The following is a 16,586-nucleotide window of genomic DNA, read 5'->3' as shown; positions in this document are numbered from 1 at the left end:
ATAACACTTGGACAGACTTCAAAAACTTGTCATGTTAGGCATTTGCGTTGCATTATAGGAGATTGAAATAAACATTCATCCATTCATTTTTTATTTCAATGCAACATTAAGGGCAGTAAGTGTGAGAACAGGTGTTATTATTCACTTTTGATTTCATTCTCCTCCACTGCAATGTAAATGCCTTACATGACAAGTTGCATGACATTTGTATAACTCTTACGGTTATGTTTCTCAACCAGAAAAGGATGGATTGCTCTCTCCAGGTGAAGTAGGGCTTCCTGCCTCAAGAGGAGATGTTTACATATCTTGGGGTCTTGTTCTCAAGTAGGGGGCATTTGGATTTTATACAATACAACATACAATTGAATTACTGTAGTGGCAAAGTGTGTATTTAGGTTTTCTATAGATATCCACCGGAATGAAAATTATAATTTTATAGCACTTTCCCTAACACACCCTCAGTCCAATATCTATTGCTTCTCCCTCTGTAGTTTGTCTGCTCTTTTGACAGTTGCCACTGGGCCCCCTGGCCAGTGTGCCGTTTGACAGTTTGCTCCATAAAATGTGATCGATGCATGGTGTGATCTGACATTGTATGATCCTGCGTTCTTTTTAAATGAGTCCAGTCAGTCACATTAAATCCATTGACAATACTGAACATCACACTCTTGCCTACAGATTCGAACAATGTCACAACGGCCAAAGTCAAGCCCTGAGCCACACCCGTCTCATGGAGTCTTCCTCGACACGGGACATTTAGGTCAGTCCTATTGAAGTATATTCAATATAGGAGAATACGGTTTATCAGCAAGACTGAAGACTGCTGAGAAAAAGGGCTGTGGGATCCATTTAGAGCCCTATGGTACCCCATGCATTAGTCTTCCGGTGACGCTGCAGCTTCCCAAAAAATCTGATCTTGTTGGGAAGTACTTAACCATTCTTGTTCCCTTTTAGTTCAGATTTGGTAAGATACATGTACACCACTGTACTTACTGTAAGGCTGAAGGTGGAATGAACTTATGTTAGTTTAGTCTTGTGCTGGAAGATGTTGATGAAACATTGTCGCGCCTTCTGTTTACCATGCCACTTTGTTTTCATCTATTTAAAGCCCCTGCTTTGAATATCTAGAAAGCATTTCACTGTACTCTTGCAGAAAACTCTGGTCAGGATTCAGAGATGTGGAACCTTTCAGGACACAACAGTCCAGAGAACATGGCGGCTGAGCGGCCATTGCAAGAGGAGGACTTCATCATTCTGAATGCTGAACACGTCTGTAGCTTCAAATTCTCAATTTGTTATCAACACAGGTTTCTAAAACAGGAAAATCATTGAGTTTGTGTGGCACATCACAACTAACTGCCACTGCTAATTCATAGGCGTTATTCCTTTGCAGCCGCTGGTCAGAAGGCAGCAAACGGCTCTTAGCAGGCAGCTGACCAAGCAGCTGGACAGAATCAACATGGGAATAAATGAGATGGTGAGTAACGTGTCCTCGAGATCCAGCTTCCTCTTCTTTCTTTGGTTGGATCTGACTGGAGGGGGTGTAGTGCCATCACTTTCAATGTCTGCATCCTGACTCGTACACTTCTCGTCTAGCCACACAGAATAATACCACTGAGTGTGGCTATCGACTTTTGACTCTTGTCTCTTATTGACTCTTTGAGTGATGCTGTTACATTGACATTTGATTCCAGTGTCCTCTTTGTTTGGCTTTTAGATGACTATGGAGAAGTCTGACTCCAAGGCCCTGCAGGAGATTGGTGTGGAGATGTTCCAGGTTCAGGAGCACCTTGCAAGACTGCAGGTCAAACTTGAGGGCTGTCAGCAGGATAAGATTCAGGCTGAGGCAGAGCATCAGCAGATACAAGAGAAGCTTGAGTCCATTAAATCACGGGACTCAATAAAACATGACCATGTTGCAAAAGCTAAAGTCACAGGTGAGCCATTTTGCTTTTTTTTATCATGAAATATCAATTGTGAAACTTTAAAGTAGGGGTGGGGTCGCACATAGACCATTTCATCCATGCTGTGCTAGCAAAATTGGTGGCCGCGCTATCCCACCTGAGGCGATGAGTGACTGTTTAGTTCTGTGTCCAACACTTTGGCAATGGACAACGAACGCGACGATGCGGCAACAACGGCTATCTTCTTCATTCAGCTATGTTTTTACTGAAAAAATCCACACCAAACCGCAAGATCTCTTCAGTGACAATTCAATTCAATTGACAAACAAAAGGAGAGCCACCCCATGACTTTCCTAACCCCAATCTTTTTTACGCAATGCGCTGCCCATGGCATGAGGTGGAATGTACTAGTCTAACTCAGTAAACTACAATGCTGCATAGGATGCCAAAGTCCACTTCCCAATATCAATACATTCCGCCATGGGATTAAGGAAGTATTTCAAGGGGATTCACAGACCGTGTTTGAGGAGGCAGCAGGACAGACACGCTCCTCTTCCTGCCTACCGTGCTTCTCTTCCAGCCAAAGGATTAGAACAAACTACCAACCTCTACAGAAGTTCATCTTCCATGTAGCTATATCTAATTTTAACTCAACTGACTGTTATAAGATATATGACGCACTGGGAGTGAGAACATGTCATGTGAGAGATGAACGTCAAGTGGGGTGCAAGGTGAGCAATGACGATGGCTGCTGATCCATCTGTGAATTTACAAAATGCAGGACGGTAGGAAGGCACCATCCTTCCTATCTTCCTACCGTCCTCGCCTGATTGCCTGGAATGGTGCTCCCGCCTCATACTCACGATTGGTCTTGGTCTCAGGACCAGTCTCAAGACCACTGATTTGGAAGGGTCTACGGCTTGTTTCGTTCTTGAAAGCATTTTTCCTTGGTCTTGTCTCAGTATCGGGATTTCTATTCAAGACCGGTAGTGACCAATTGAGAACACTATCATAATTGTGAAAGGACGGATTCTGGCCTTTTGTTGAGTTTTGTTGTGCATTCTCTATGATATTTATCAGAGGTCTCAGGAGGATACCCAAACACCAATAAGGTCTCTGAAGACTGTTGTTCGTCTGACTGGTGCTGCATGTTTCAGTAGAAACCTGACTGGTTAATGTGTGCCTGCACCACTGTGGATCATTTGTGGATCAGTTCAACACTCCTGATGTTTTGTCTTGGTCTTATCTCGCTCTCGACCTCCAAATATCTTGGTCCGGTCTCAGTACTCTCCAGTTTTGATGGTGTCTTGGTCCTGATAGGTGTGGGCTTGACTACAACATTACTGCGGCCCCTAACCACTGAGTCATTTTGCTGATCAATGCACAACTTAAACCATTTGCCTATGCTCAGCTAATAACCTCAGTTGCACAGCTACAGTTTGTGTGAGATGACGACTCAACTGTTTTTTGAAACTAGGCATGAACTTCAAAGCCAATCAGGTGCATGTCTGTGTCACTTCAATCCTGACGAACATGCGCTCTCCTTCTGGCTTTATCATTTGAATTTGGCTGAAATAGTGTGTGTGATGGGAGCACATCATCAGCCCCTGGACGGATGTTTATAGTCAGTTAAATTTCAGAATGAAAAAGGATCACATTTCAACTTTATTGCCAATGTTAATGAGGATCTACTAGGACCTAGGAAAAGCCTTTGGTACATCGTGCAATAAAATAAAATAACAAGGGCTGATCACAGATTCATAAGTCTGACGGCCGAGGGGAAGAAGCTGTTGCTGTGACGGGAGGTTCTGGTCTGGATGTCTCTGCCAGAGGGAAGGGGGACAAACAGTCCATGTCCAGGGTGAGAAGGGACGGCTCTGATCCCACCTGCATGTCTCTGGGTCCTGGAGACATGCAGGTCCTGTAGAGGTGGCAGGCTGCAACCAGTCACCTTCTCAGCAGAACGCATGATGCACTGCAGTCTGCTCTTGTCCCTGGAGGTGGCGCTGTTGTACCAGACGGTGATAGAGGAGGTGAGGATGGACTGGATGATGGCAGTGTAGAACTGCACCAGCATCTTTGTCAAACTGCGTCATTATGACCACGAAGGGGTCATCTCAACAGCCATTCATTTTCATGCCATGTAAATATTAGACAGCTTCATGTTGATGCTTGCTGATGAAGAGCTACTTGGGTGAGGTGAGAAAACTATATTTATGTTTGATTCTCTGTTGCTTACTAGAGTCCCAGCTGCAGCTGGAGATGAAACGCTTGACACTGCAACTGCTCTTTGCCAAACAAGTCAGCATGGAGCTCAGATCCAAAGTCAAAACCTTGAAGAACGTCAAACACAAAGCTGCGGCAGAGAAGGTGCAGGCCGAAGACCAAAAGCTCAAACAGGTGACCAGATGAAAATTCTTTTTCTGTCACATGTGGTTAACAAATCAATGTGCAATAATGTGTCGCCACTAGGACCTGTATGTGGATCGACTGACAAATGATCTGGAGAAAGTGACCCAGCAGATCAACATGTACCAGGTCCAGACCGAGGCGCTGGCAGAGGAGACACAGGCAGCTAGAGAGTCACTTTCAGAGGTAAAGACTGGACACGCAATGGCTTTTAACAAAGAGTGCGTTCATTGTCTTGATATGGCAGCTCACTTCTTCACTTCCTGCCACTGAATTCAGGACTGAATGTCATTTATTTAAATGTCTCCAAAAATCGCATTCATTTGTTCTGGCCTCTGATCATTAGTGCCAATTGTTCAGCACGATAAACTGCAGTTCTTTTCTAGAAAACTATGAATACATAGATGAAATCGTTTTGACCTTCGACTGAAGACACTTTTACTCACTTACGTCTGTCACCATACTCAAAACATTGACTGGTTGTGGTGGCGTGTGTGAGCAGGTTAAGATGGAGACACAGTCTTTAGCCATGGTGAGGAAGCAGCTCCTACAGCAGTGGAACAACAGTCTGCTGGTTTTGAAGAGACGAGACGAGGCATTTACTGCCATGCAGGCCGCCATAAGGTGAGGACCACATGTTCATGTTTTAAATTTGGTTTTGATGACTGTCTGTTGACATAAATCAAGATCACCCTGAGGGGCCTCCGGGAGTCACTGGAGAACACGGTCCTGATGTTGCAGACCTTTGATCCATTCATTTTTCATTATTCAGTGTATAACCAAGAGGTCATTTGAAATGAAGTCATGCTTTATTTGTTTTGCAAAACAAAATCCAGTAAATATCCGAGTTACGCGAGAAATCATCAGTCTGAGAAATATTTTTGGCTCTTTGACAACTGGATTCAAAAGTCTTCATGATGACCAACTTCCAACAAGTGAATGAATTCCCAAGTAATTCATGAACATGCAGTGGTAACGCATCACCGCAGCATTAACACTGTTTTATCAGTGCTGTGGACTGTTGCTGTCTGTTGTTATTGTCGCCTGATTTTGTGGGTTCTTGCTGTTTTTAACTCCCTTGTCTGTTCACATTCATTCTTGTGGCTCTTCTTGCTCTTCAAGGTCATGTTGCTTGGATGTTTGTTCAAGAAGTACTTTTAAAATGAACAACCCTCCCCCTATTTACTGAATGTATAAAAAAACAACTAAAAACTATTGAATACTGTTGATAGAATCAGTCAGAGAAATTCTCCTCACTGTTTCTTTCAGTGAGGTGGAGCACCAGGTGATCCTGCTGGACAGACAGCTTGAGGGTTACAAGAAGTCCACCATACAGGAACAGGAGGAGAGCGAGACACTGATGATGCGTCTTAACTGGGCACAGATGGACTGTGCCACTTCCAATCATCAGATCAGTCAGAAGCAACTACAGCAGGAAGTTCTACGAGCACGCTACAGCACCTGCGTCCGAACTCTTAGAGAGACCGAGTTGGCCCTCACCAGGCTCAGCAAGGTAACTGTCACGAGTACGAAGGGACGAGGGAGCTAAAGCCACGTAGGGGGACGTGGTGTAGGACCCAAGTGCAAGTGGTTATAGGCACAGGAGGCAGGAGGGAATTATAAATAATATTTAATAATTAAACAAACTAAAACAGAACAGAAAGCGTCACCGAACCGGGAGAAACAGAGCGAACACAGAATGTAAAAACAGAGTAACCAATACTAGCGGAAGTGCACAAACATAAGTAAAAAGTCAAGACAGAAAGCGTCACCGAACCGGGAGTTAAATGAACTTAAATCACAAATGAAACCGAGAATAAACTACAAAAGAAACCAAAGAAACACGGCAAACAGCAAGAAACCAAAAACACTAACTCAAGGCAGCAGGGTTAAACAGTGTAACAAAAGAACTAGCAAGCGCACAGAAACAAGAGAACGAAAACAAAGAGAGCCACGAGTTAAATTAACTTGTTAGCAAACAGAACTAAAAGCCGAACACAGGAAGAGACACGAGAACCAGGAGAGCCAGCAAATGGAACGAAAGAAGCCGAACACAGGGAGAGACACGAGAACCAGGAGTTACCACGGGGGAACGAGAGGAGTCCAGCAGCACAGGAACCAGAGGAAACATCACAGGGGATGTGGAAAACACACAGGGCCTTGGAGAACTGGCAGGAAACAATGACAACGATCTGGCACACGTTGCTGGAGCCCAGGTGTTCTTGAAGACCGTAATCAGGGGGTAATCGGCTCCAGCCGTGTGCCAAAGGAAACAGAGGGAGAGAAGCAAAACCAGGACTAGGAGCCTGGAAGCGGAGCCATGACAGTACCCCCCCCTTAAAGAACACCTCTTGGTGTTCCACCAGTCCTGGATGGACGGTCGTCGTAGACGAGGGGAGGAGGAGGCCCATTGGAGCGACTGGAAGAGCCGGGCTGCAGCGACCCGGAAGACAAGCTGGGGTACTGGAGAGGTGGCGGGTGGGAAGTTGCGGCTGGGGTCTTCGGGAGGCCGCGGCGGCGGCTTGGGAGCCACGCTGAAGACGTGGGGAGGCCGCGGCGGCGGCTTGGGAGCCACGCTGAAGACGTGGGGAGGCGGCGGCGGCTTGGGAGCCACGCCGAAGACGTCGGGAGGCGGCGGCGGCTGCTTGGGAGCCACGCCGAAGACGTCGGGAGGCCACGGCGGCGGCGACTTGGGAGCCACGCCGGAGACGTCGGGAGGCCACGGCGGCGGCGACTTGGGAGCCACGCCGGAGACGTCGGGAGGCCACGGCGGCGGCGACTTGGGAGCCACGCTGGAGACGTCGGGAGGCCGCGGCGGCGGCGACTTGGGAGCCACGCTGGAGACGTCGGGAGGCCGCGGCGGCGGCGACTTGGGAGCCACGCTGGAGACGTCGGGAGGCCGCGGCGGCGGCGACTTGGGAGCCACGCTGGAGACGTCGGGAGGCCGCGGCGGCAGCGGCTTGTGAGCCACGCTGGAGACGTCGGGAGGCGGCGGCGGCTTGTGAGCCACGCTGGAGACGTCGGGAGGCGGCGGCGGCTTGTGAGCCACGCTGGAGACGTCGGGAGGCGGCGGCGGCTTGTGAGCCACGCTGGAGACGTCGGGAGGCCGCGGCGGCGGCGGCTTGTGAGCCACGCTGGAGACGTCGGGAGGCCGCGGAGGCGGCGGCTTGTGAGCCACGCTGGAGACGTCGGGAGGCCGCGGCGGCGGCAGCTTGTGAGCCACGCTGGAGACGTCGGGAGGCCGCGGCGGCGGCGGCTTGTGAGCTACGCTGGAGACGTCGGGAGGAGACAGCGGCTTGGGAGCCGCGTAGGGGCCATCGGGAAGAGACAGCGGCTTGGGAGCCGCGTAGGGGCCATCGGGAGGAGACAGCGGCTTGGGAGCCGCGTAGGGGCCATCGGGAGGAGACAGCGGCTTGGGAGCCGCGTAGGGGCCCTCGGGAGGAGACAGCGGCTTGGGAGCCGCGTAGGGGCCCTCGGGAGGAGACAGCGGCTTGGGAGCCGCGTAGGGGCCCTCGGGAGGAGACGGCTTGGGAGCCGCGTAGGGGCCCTCGGGAGGAGACGGCCTGGGAGCCGCGTAGGGGCCCTCGGGAGGAGACGGCCTGAGAGCCGCGCCAGAGACCAGGGAAGGCGCCGGCTGGAGAGCCGCACCGGAGACCATGGAAGGCGCCGGCTGGAGAGCCGCACCGGAGACCAGGGAAGGCGCCGGCTGGGGAGCTGCGCCAGAGACCATGGGAGGCGCCGGCTGGAGAGCCGCGCCGGAAGACACGGGAGGCGCCGGCTGGAGAGCCGCGCCGGAAGACACGGGAGGCGCCGGCTGGAGAGCCGCGCCGGAAGACACGGGAGGCGCCGGCTGGGGAGGCGCCAGCTGGAGAGCCGCTGGCTGGAGGGCCGCGCCGGAGACCACGGGAGACGCCGGCTTGAGAGCAGCGCCGGGGACCACGGGAGGCGCCGGCTTGAGAGCTGCGGCGGAGACCACGGGAGGCGCCGGCTTGAGAGCTGCGGCGGAGACCACGGGAGGCGCCGGCTTGAGAGCTGCGGCGGAGACCACGGGAGGCGCCGGCTTGAGAGCTGCGGCGGAGACCACGGGAAGGGCCGGCTTGAGAGCTGCGCCGGAGACCACGGGAAGGGCCGGCTTGAGAGCTGCGCCGGAGACCACGGGAGGCGGCGGCTGGAGAGCCGCTGGCTGGAGAGCAGCGCCGGAGACCATGGGAGGCGGCGGCTTGAGAGCAGCGCCGGAGACCACGGGAGGCGGCGGCTTGAGAGCAGCGCCGGAGACCACGGGAGGCGGCGGCTTGAGAGCAGCGCCGGAGACCACGGGAGGCGGCGGCTTGAGAGCAGCGCCGGAGACCACGGGAGGCGAAGACGGGGAAACACAAGAGTCACGAAAAAAAAAATCACGGACGGGAACAGACAGAATTGGCTCCGACGGAAGAGCAGAAGAAGCAAGTGGAACACCGGACATAGCAGAGCGGGAGGAAAGCCGCGTGACTGATTGAGCTATTGAGTCCAACACCTCAAAAATGGACAGAGTCATCCTCTCCATATTACCTATACTGGTGGCCTGAGCGTCTAATTCCTCCTGCCAGCCTTTCACCACTGCTGGGTCCATAATTATGGCCAGATCGTTTCTGTCACGAGTACGAAGGGACGAGGGAGCTAAAGCCACGTAGGGGGACGTGGTGTAGGACCCAAGTGCAAGTGGTTATAGGCACAGGAGGCAGGAGGGAATTATAAATAATATTTAATAATTAAACAAACTAAAACAGAACAGAAAGCGTCACCGAACCGGGAGAAACAGAGCGAACACAGAATGTAAAAACAGAGTAACCAATACTAGCGGAAGTGCACAAACATAAGTAAAAAGTCAAGACAGAAAGCGTCACCGAACCGGGAGTTAAATGAACTTAAATCACAAATGAAACCGAGAATAAACTACAAAAGAAACCAAAGAAACACGGCAAACAGCAAGAAACCAAAAACACTAACTCAAGGCAGCAGGGTTAAACAGTGTAACAAAAGAACTAGCAAGCGCACAGAAACAAGAGAACGAAAACAAAGAGAGCCACGAGTTAAATTAACTTGTTAGCAAACAGAACTAAAAGCCGAACACAGGAAGAGACACGAGAACCAGGAGAGCCAGCAAATGGAACGAAAGAAGCCGAACACAGGGAGAGACACGAGAACCAGGAGAGCTAACAAATGGAACGAAAGAAGCCGAACACAGGGAGAGACACGAGAACCAGGAGAGCTAACAAATGGAACGAAAGAAGCCGAACACAGGGAGAGACACGAGAATCAGGAGTTACCACGGGGGAACGAGAGGAGTCCAGCAGCACAGGAACCAGAGGAAACATCACAGGGGATGTGGAAAACACACAGGGCCTTGGAGAACTGGCAGGAAACAATGACAACGATCTGGCACACGTTGCTGGAGCCCAGGTGTTCTTGAAGACCGTAATCAGGGGGTAATCGGCTCCAGCCGTGTGCCAAAGGAAACAGAGGGAGAGAAGCAAAACCAGGACTAGGAGCCTGGAAGCGGAGCCATGACAGTAACTGCCTCACCAAGCTTGTCAACCTGATACTCTGATCTTCATCTAAGATCATCTATCCAAAATAAACAAGCACTGCCACACCACACAAAACAAGTGTCATGTTTATACTGAACCCAACATGTGAGACACGGGAGACCTGACTGAGGCCAAGAGCCATCCAGGGGCCAATAGTGTGTGTTAACCAAAGTGGCCTTCCCTGTAAAAGCACATGCCAGTTCAGAGTTTGCTGTGCTCCAAAAGCATTCCCTGATTCAACTATGCCACAACTACAGCAATATATTGAGGAAAATAGCTATATTATAAAGGAAACAACATGACTGTGGTAAACTGAAAATTTAATGCATAATAATGTCTTTAAAAAACATGTAATGTAGAAAAATCTGTAAGAATAAAAAGTCTACGAAATAGATTAGTTTAGATAATTGAATGAAGATAAAAATATGACTGTGTCTATTCTCTTCATTAAATGTATTCATTCAATGTACATTTGCCAGGCCTACTTTCACACTTCTCCTTTCTTTGTGACTGTTGCGTTATTTGGCAGCTCTGCCACATTTTCGCTAGTGACTATGTGGTTAGATCCTGTGACAGCATGACATGATGCAGAATCCTGGTGAGCACCAGTTCATGATTCCTGGAAGGGCAGTAATGCAGGGGCATATTAGATGGGGTGAGTTTACTAAGATAAAAGCATATCAAATTAAAAAAAAAAAAAAAAAAAACAAATTCATAATAACTCTGAGTGCTCTAGTATTGGTCTTTTGGGCTCCTCATCTCTTGGCGGACCTCTGTTATTCCTGGTTGCCTTGGATTGGGGATCATGGTTTCCTGTTTTTCCTCTTTTTCACCTTCGGTAGGAGCTCAGCACCTACCAGACTGAAATGAATGATCAAAGGAGACAGCTTGAGAGGCAAAACGCTGTGCGGCTGGACCTGGAGGACCAGATCATGGCCACCATGGAGCAGAAGCTGACCCATAATAAGGCTGCCAAGTATTCCAAGCGCCTGGCTGAGAGGACAGCGTCGCTCAAGAAGGAGAAGGTGAAGATAGCATGTGCTGCACATCAGCAGCAGCAGCAGCAGTGGGCAATGTAGGGATTGTCATATGAGTTTGGGTTTCTTTTCACAGAAGACTGTGAAACTGGACACTGGAATAATGTTCTTTACAAGGATTAGGTCACAGCATTTGCCTGCATTCAAAAGTGACCACTGGCACGAACCTTAGTGCACAGCGCTACGTGTGCAAATTACATTCACATAAAGATAACTAAACACATGCAAGTGTGTGGGAAAAAGCTTATTTATTTCCAAGCAACTTGTGGTCCATGCTTGTACAGTAAATGTCATGCCATATATACATTTACTCTTGTTGGGGAAACCGGTTCGACAGTGGCTGGACTACAATTTGTTGAAACAGACTTCAGCTGTTCTGTCGTTAAACAAAAAATAATGAAATGACCACAGGGTACTTGTTGAATCAACTTGTACGGTTGGATGAGGAAGTGAATATCACAGATTTTCTGTCTGAGCTCTTGCTACGAGAGGAAACCTGATGAGTGTCACTCATGGTATTTTTCTGTGCCTTATTTATACACGGGAAGCAATGAATGTTTTGGTTCTGCTCTCTCTAACATTGTCATGTCGTTCTCAGATACTGCTTCTATTCAGCAGCCTATTGTTGTTTTTAACCATCTTGTGTTTTGCCCCTCAGGTCTCCCTGACGTGGCAGTTGGAAAATGAGTTGGCAGGTGCTGGATTAGAGAGCAGTGTGTTAGGACAGCGTCTAGACAGCCTGGAGCTGATCCAGACTGCCCTCGAGGAAGAGATCGGCACCTTAAACAAGATGGTCACCGGCAGTGAGGCCAAGGTTGCGTCTTCAGTGACACTTATTGGGCAGAAACAGACGGCCATCTCTACGTACAACAGAAAGATCAGTCAGATAGCAGCCTCCACTGGGGTGAGGGTTCCTTCTGACTTGTATTGTACTTTGTCAAGCTTTCAATAGACTCCACAAATATGCTTCTCTATCATTTCAGAATGAGGATCTTAGTCCAATGCAAATTGAGTTGGATGCAAAGAGCAGCGAGATTCAAGACCTGGGTGCAAACATCAGAAGGAACCAGCAGCTGTGGATGGACAGACAGGGAACGCTAGTGGGACTTAGTGAGGAGTTGCAGGCCAACAGCGACACCTTACAGAACCTTCAGATTGAGCTCACAGCCAGGAAGCAGAAGACCCTTCGTCTGGAGGGTATGACACATTTTATTCTGCTTTGTGATGGCAAGGTCAGATATGAGTCATGTTCTTTTTGACTGCCTGAACAGATGAGGTAGAAGTAGAGCAAAGGGAAGAGGCCGAGCTGGAGAGGAATTCAGAGACACTAAAAGAGCTGGAGAAGCTCAACGTCCTTGTGAACAAGAGTGGACATCTGACTGAAGCCTTGGAGCAGGAGAACATGCTGATGGAGAACAACATCATTCACAGACTCAAGGCACAGCTTTCATGTTCAGTATGTGGCGACGGCTAGCGTTGCTGCGACATAATTATTGACTTGTGTGTTCAGGAGGAAGAGCAAGAGTCTTTCGAGCTCCTGATGAAACAAGAGAAGACCCAGGAGGACAAGGAGCAACTCATCAACAGTTTGCTTGAAGCTGAGTAGGTTTTGGAATCAGCTCGTTCTGCGTCTTCTTCAGAAGCATTTGTGACTGGAGTCACTTCTTGTGCGCAGACGACAAATCATGTTGTGGGAGAGAAAGGCACAACTTGCCAAAGAGATTTATTCAACTGTGGACTCTGGAGTTGGTCAGGGAGAGATCCAGGTGATGAAGGCAGAGATCCACCGAATGGAGGTGAGGTCAGATTTGATCAATGCATTTACGTGTACAGTATGGCTGTCAAGCACCTAACACCACTGCTTTAAAATACACTTCAGAAATGTTACGTCAAATTAACTTGAATATGTATTCAGTTAATCTCCAGCAGCATTCATACATTTTTCATATACACAGTAAAACAAATGTATTAAGTCAAAATACAAAAACAACACTACATTCAAACTGGATATCAACAGGATGATAATAACAGTATTCTGCCACCTTGGTGCAGGGGTGGACCTGGGTCAAACATTTGGCACTGGACGTCTGGGTCCTGACCAGCCCACTAAAATCTGTTGCACTGAACATACAGTACAGGACAAAAGTTTGGACAGACCTCTCACAACAACATTGTACATGCTCACTTAAGGCATCAAAACTGCACTATATGACCTAAAATATTTGCCCACCTGACTTGACTCACATATGAACCCAAGTGCCAGCCCATTCCTAACCCACAGGGTTCAATATGATGTCTGTCCACTTTTGCAACTACTACAGCTTCAACTCTTCTGGGAAGGCTGTCCACAAGGTTGGGGAGTGTGTTAATAGGAATTTCGGACCATTCTACCAAAAGCGCATTGGTGAGGTCACACTCTGATGTTGGTGGAGAAGGCCTGGCTCTCAGTCTCCGCTCGAATTCATCCCAAAGGTCTTCTATCGGGTTCAGGTCCAGACTCTGTGCAGCCCAGTCAAGTTCATCCACACCAGACTCTGTCAACCATGTCTTTATGGACCTTGTTTTGTACACTGGTGCACAGTCATGTTGGAAGAGGAAGGGGACGCTCCAAACTGTTTCCACAATGTTGGGAGCATGGAATTGTCCAAAATGTGTTGGTATGTGTTGGCATTCAAAGTTCCTTTCACTGGAACTAAGGGGCCAACTTCCTGAAAAAAAATCCCACCCCATAATTCCTCCTCCACCAAATTTCACACTTAGCACAATGCAGTCTGAAATGTAGCGTTCTCCTGGCAACCTCCAAACCCAGACTCGCCCATCAGATTGCCAGATGGAAAAGCATGATTCATTACTCCAGAGAAGGCGTCTCCACTGCTCTATAGTCCAGTGGCAGGTGCTTTACACCACTGCATTCGGTGCTTTGCATTGTACTTGGTGACGTGCTGTATGGCTTGGATGCAGTTGCTCAGCCATGGAAACCCTGGTCTCTGTAGCAATTAACTGTGCAGAAAGTCTGCGACCTCTTTGCACTATGCGTCAACATCCGTTGACCCCTCTCCATCAGTTTACATGGCCGACAACTTCGCGGCTATGTTGCTATTGTTCCCAAAGTCCTCCATTTTCTTATGATAAAGCTGAGAGTTGACTGTGGAGTATTTAGGAGTGAGGAAATTTCACTACTGGATTTGTTGCACAGGTGGTATCCTATGACAGTTCCACATTGGAATTCACAGAGCTCCTGAAGACGGCACATTCTTTCACAAATGTTTGTTGGAACAGTCTGCAGTTCTGGGATTGATCTTATACACGTGTGGCCGAGCCAACTCACTTCTGCATTCTGTGAGAGCCATCCAACTTGTTCCCCAATCGGTTGTTGTTGGTGTCTTTGTCTTCTATGAGACAGATCTAGTCTTGGTCTCCACCATCTCTGGTTCTGATTCTACCAACCTACTACTATCTACCACCAGGCTCTGTCACACTTCTATGCGGTTCTGCCCCACAAGTATTCTTTTCCACCAGACCGATCTCAGGAGTGTCTGGTGTATTTTCCCGCTTAGGTGCGAGTGAACCAGTTGAAGAAGCAGCAGGAGAAACTTCTGAGGGAGAGTGAGGCAACTGTAGCCAGGAGGGAGAGCATCCAACTGCGTAGTGAGATCCTCAATCAAAACTCTCACAAGCAGATGAGCAGTGGTCAGCTCAGTCTCACCATCAACGGCCTGAAGCGAAAGATTCAAGAAACACTGAAGGTGAGTGAGCCGCAATGTACTTGTCTTAGCTCTTACAGAGAGTTCCCTTACATTGAAGCCTTTTCTTCAGGATGTGGCAGAGGGTGAGCAGGAGATCAGGGAGGTACAGGAGAGCCGGGCAGGTTTGAGTGAAAGGCTTGTTCAGCAGAGGCAGCAAATCACTGAACTGTGCAGCGTCAGATATGGTCTGGACTCTGACTTCATCAGCCTGCGAGACATCAAGGACAAGGTGAGGGTTGCAGACAAGACTCTTTTAAAGTCTATAGATTTTGTGCTCTTCTGTCATTGGTTTATTTACTAGTTACAAGGTTGACGTCTCAACTAGTGTTTTGTTTTTTTTAATAATGGATTCTGAATCATGTAGCGATAATGAATACTGAACTTTAATTTTGAAAACAGAGACAAGTCCATTTAAATAGAGTTTAATTTAGCAGTCTAAACATTTTTTATTCACTCTGCGTCTTTCTTTGTATAAGCTGGTCTTTCTTTCAACCAGTGAAACATAAGCAGCAGAAGGGAAACTACAATGATCGTAAACTATGTCTTATTAATGAAATCCATTTCTGGCACTCCTCAGAATAAATTGTCTGAAAACAAACTGCAGAACTTTATTTCTGGAGTGGTATTGGAATTCAAATGTACAATATTTTAAAAAAGGAATCAACAAAAAAACGCATCCAACACCGAGCAACAAGAAGCAGGCTGCCTCTGGACAGCAATCCCTCTGACTTGAGTGAAATCTCACTTGAGTGGAAGTTCACGTCACTCATCAAAGACACTGTAAAAGCTTGTTTGTTAAGCCTTACTTTTCATTCATTTCAATCCCTCATTTTTTAAAATCAAATGTACTGCGGTTAGGAAACAAGATTAGAAAGTTTTTAGTCTGGCATCATCCTTTTTTGCTGACTGAACTGTGACACATATATTCCACTTTTTAAGAAAGAGGAAGTGATCCCATGTCCAGCAGAACAAATGAACAAAGCAACAGCAAGAAATCTAAATTTGAATTTGGTTCTCATCTTCCGTTCTGCCTGAGGACATCATCCTCTCCTTGCAGCTGCTCTCAACAACTGTATCAAAACGGATGGTACAGACAAATCACACACTGCACACTGTCATGTGATGCTGAGATGGTCCTACTCTATAAATAGCCCCCATACCTCGCCACACGTCATGCAATTGTGAGTGTTGCATTGTATTACTCATCGTAATGAGCACCTAATGCTGTGCTGAAATGCAATGAAATGCAATTTGAGTGCACTTTTTTCTTTTTGATAATTACATACTGCATTAGTCCTTATCTTTAGTGTTTTCCATTGGGACACAAGTCCTGCACTTTAGCCATCACAGAATACACTTAGCCCTAATGTACAGTTTTCAGACATTATCATGAAAAATCTTGGCAGTTTTTGTTTGTTTGTTGTTTACCAGAAAAACTAGTAACAGCTCCAACAGGTCAGTTCTCAACATTGTTGATATCGGAGTTAACAAATAAGAGAATGTGTTCAAAACTGAAAAAAAGTCACATCATTTTTGGGACAACCCAAAATCTTTTTCCGCCACTCAACGTTTTTGAGGCTATTACAACGTCCCTCCTCATGTCTCTTTCCTCTCTGCCAGAACCTGGCTCACCTTGTGTCTCTGCAGAGCTGGACGAAGAAGCTACTCACAGTTCGACAGGGCGTGTACCAAACATCATGCTCCCCAGAGAAAGTGGGAGGCGCTCTGCAGAGCTTGATGCAGCGAGTGCAAGCCACCGGCCGTGTTTTGCACCGTGTCTGCGAGACCTGGCCCCAGTACCAGGAGGCTCTCCGCCGGCCATCACTGACTCTGGCTGCAAGTTCAGAGAGCTTGAAGAGTTTAGAGGGAAATGTCAGTCCCAGAGAAATTCAGAGCAGCAGGGAGCTCCATATTCTGACCTGA

General features: G+C 48.1%; 1 protein-coding gene across 1 annotated transcript; it reads left to right on the top strand.

The window, feature by feature from the left end:
- Positions 1-681: 681 nt before the first annotated feature.
- On the top strand, positions 682-16,586 carry LOC128753580 (coiled-coil domain-containing protein 40-like). The gene is made up of 17 exons (XM_053855363.1): positions 682-760; positions 1,154-1,269; positions 1,394-1,477; positions 1,718-1,930; positions 4,149-4,304; positions 4,377-4,499; positions 4,816-4,937; positions 5,583-5,826; positions 10,723-10,905; positions 11,576-11,821; positions 11,901-12,114; positions 12,189-12,355; positions 12,428-12,519; positions 12,593-12,713; positions 14,475-14,663; positions 14,734-14,892; positions 16,284-16,586. Exons 1-17 carry the CDS (start codon positions 688-690, stop codon positions 16,584-16,586), a joined length of 2,805 nt encoding a protein of 934 aa, XP_053711338.1. The 5' UTR covers positions 682-687.

The sequence above is a fragment of the Synchiropus splendidus genome, chromosome 2 (genome assembly GCF_027744825.2).
Source record: "Synchiropus splendidus isolate RoL2022-P1 chromosome 2, RoL_Sspl_1.0, whole genome shotgun sequence".
NCBI classification, from domain to species: Eukaryota; Metazoa; Chordata; class Actinopteri; order Syngnathiformes; family Callionymidae; genus Synchiropus; species Synchiropus splendidus.
The sequence above is the reverse complement of the archived record's forward strand: the minus strand, read 5'-3'. Positions and strand labels throughout refer to the sequence as shown.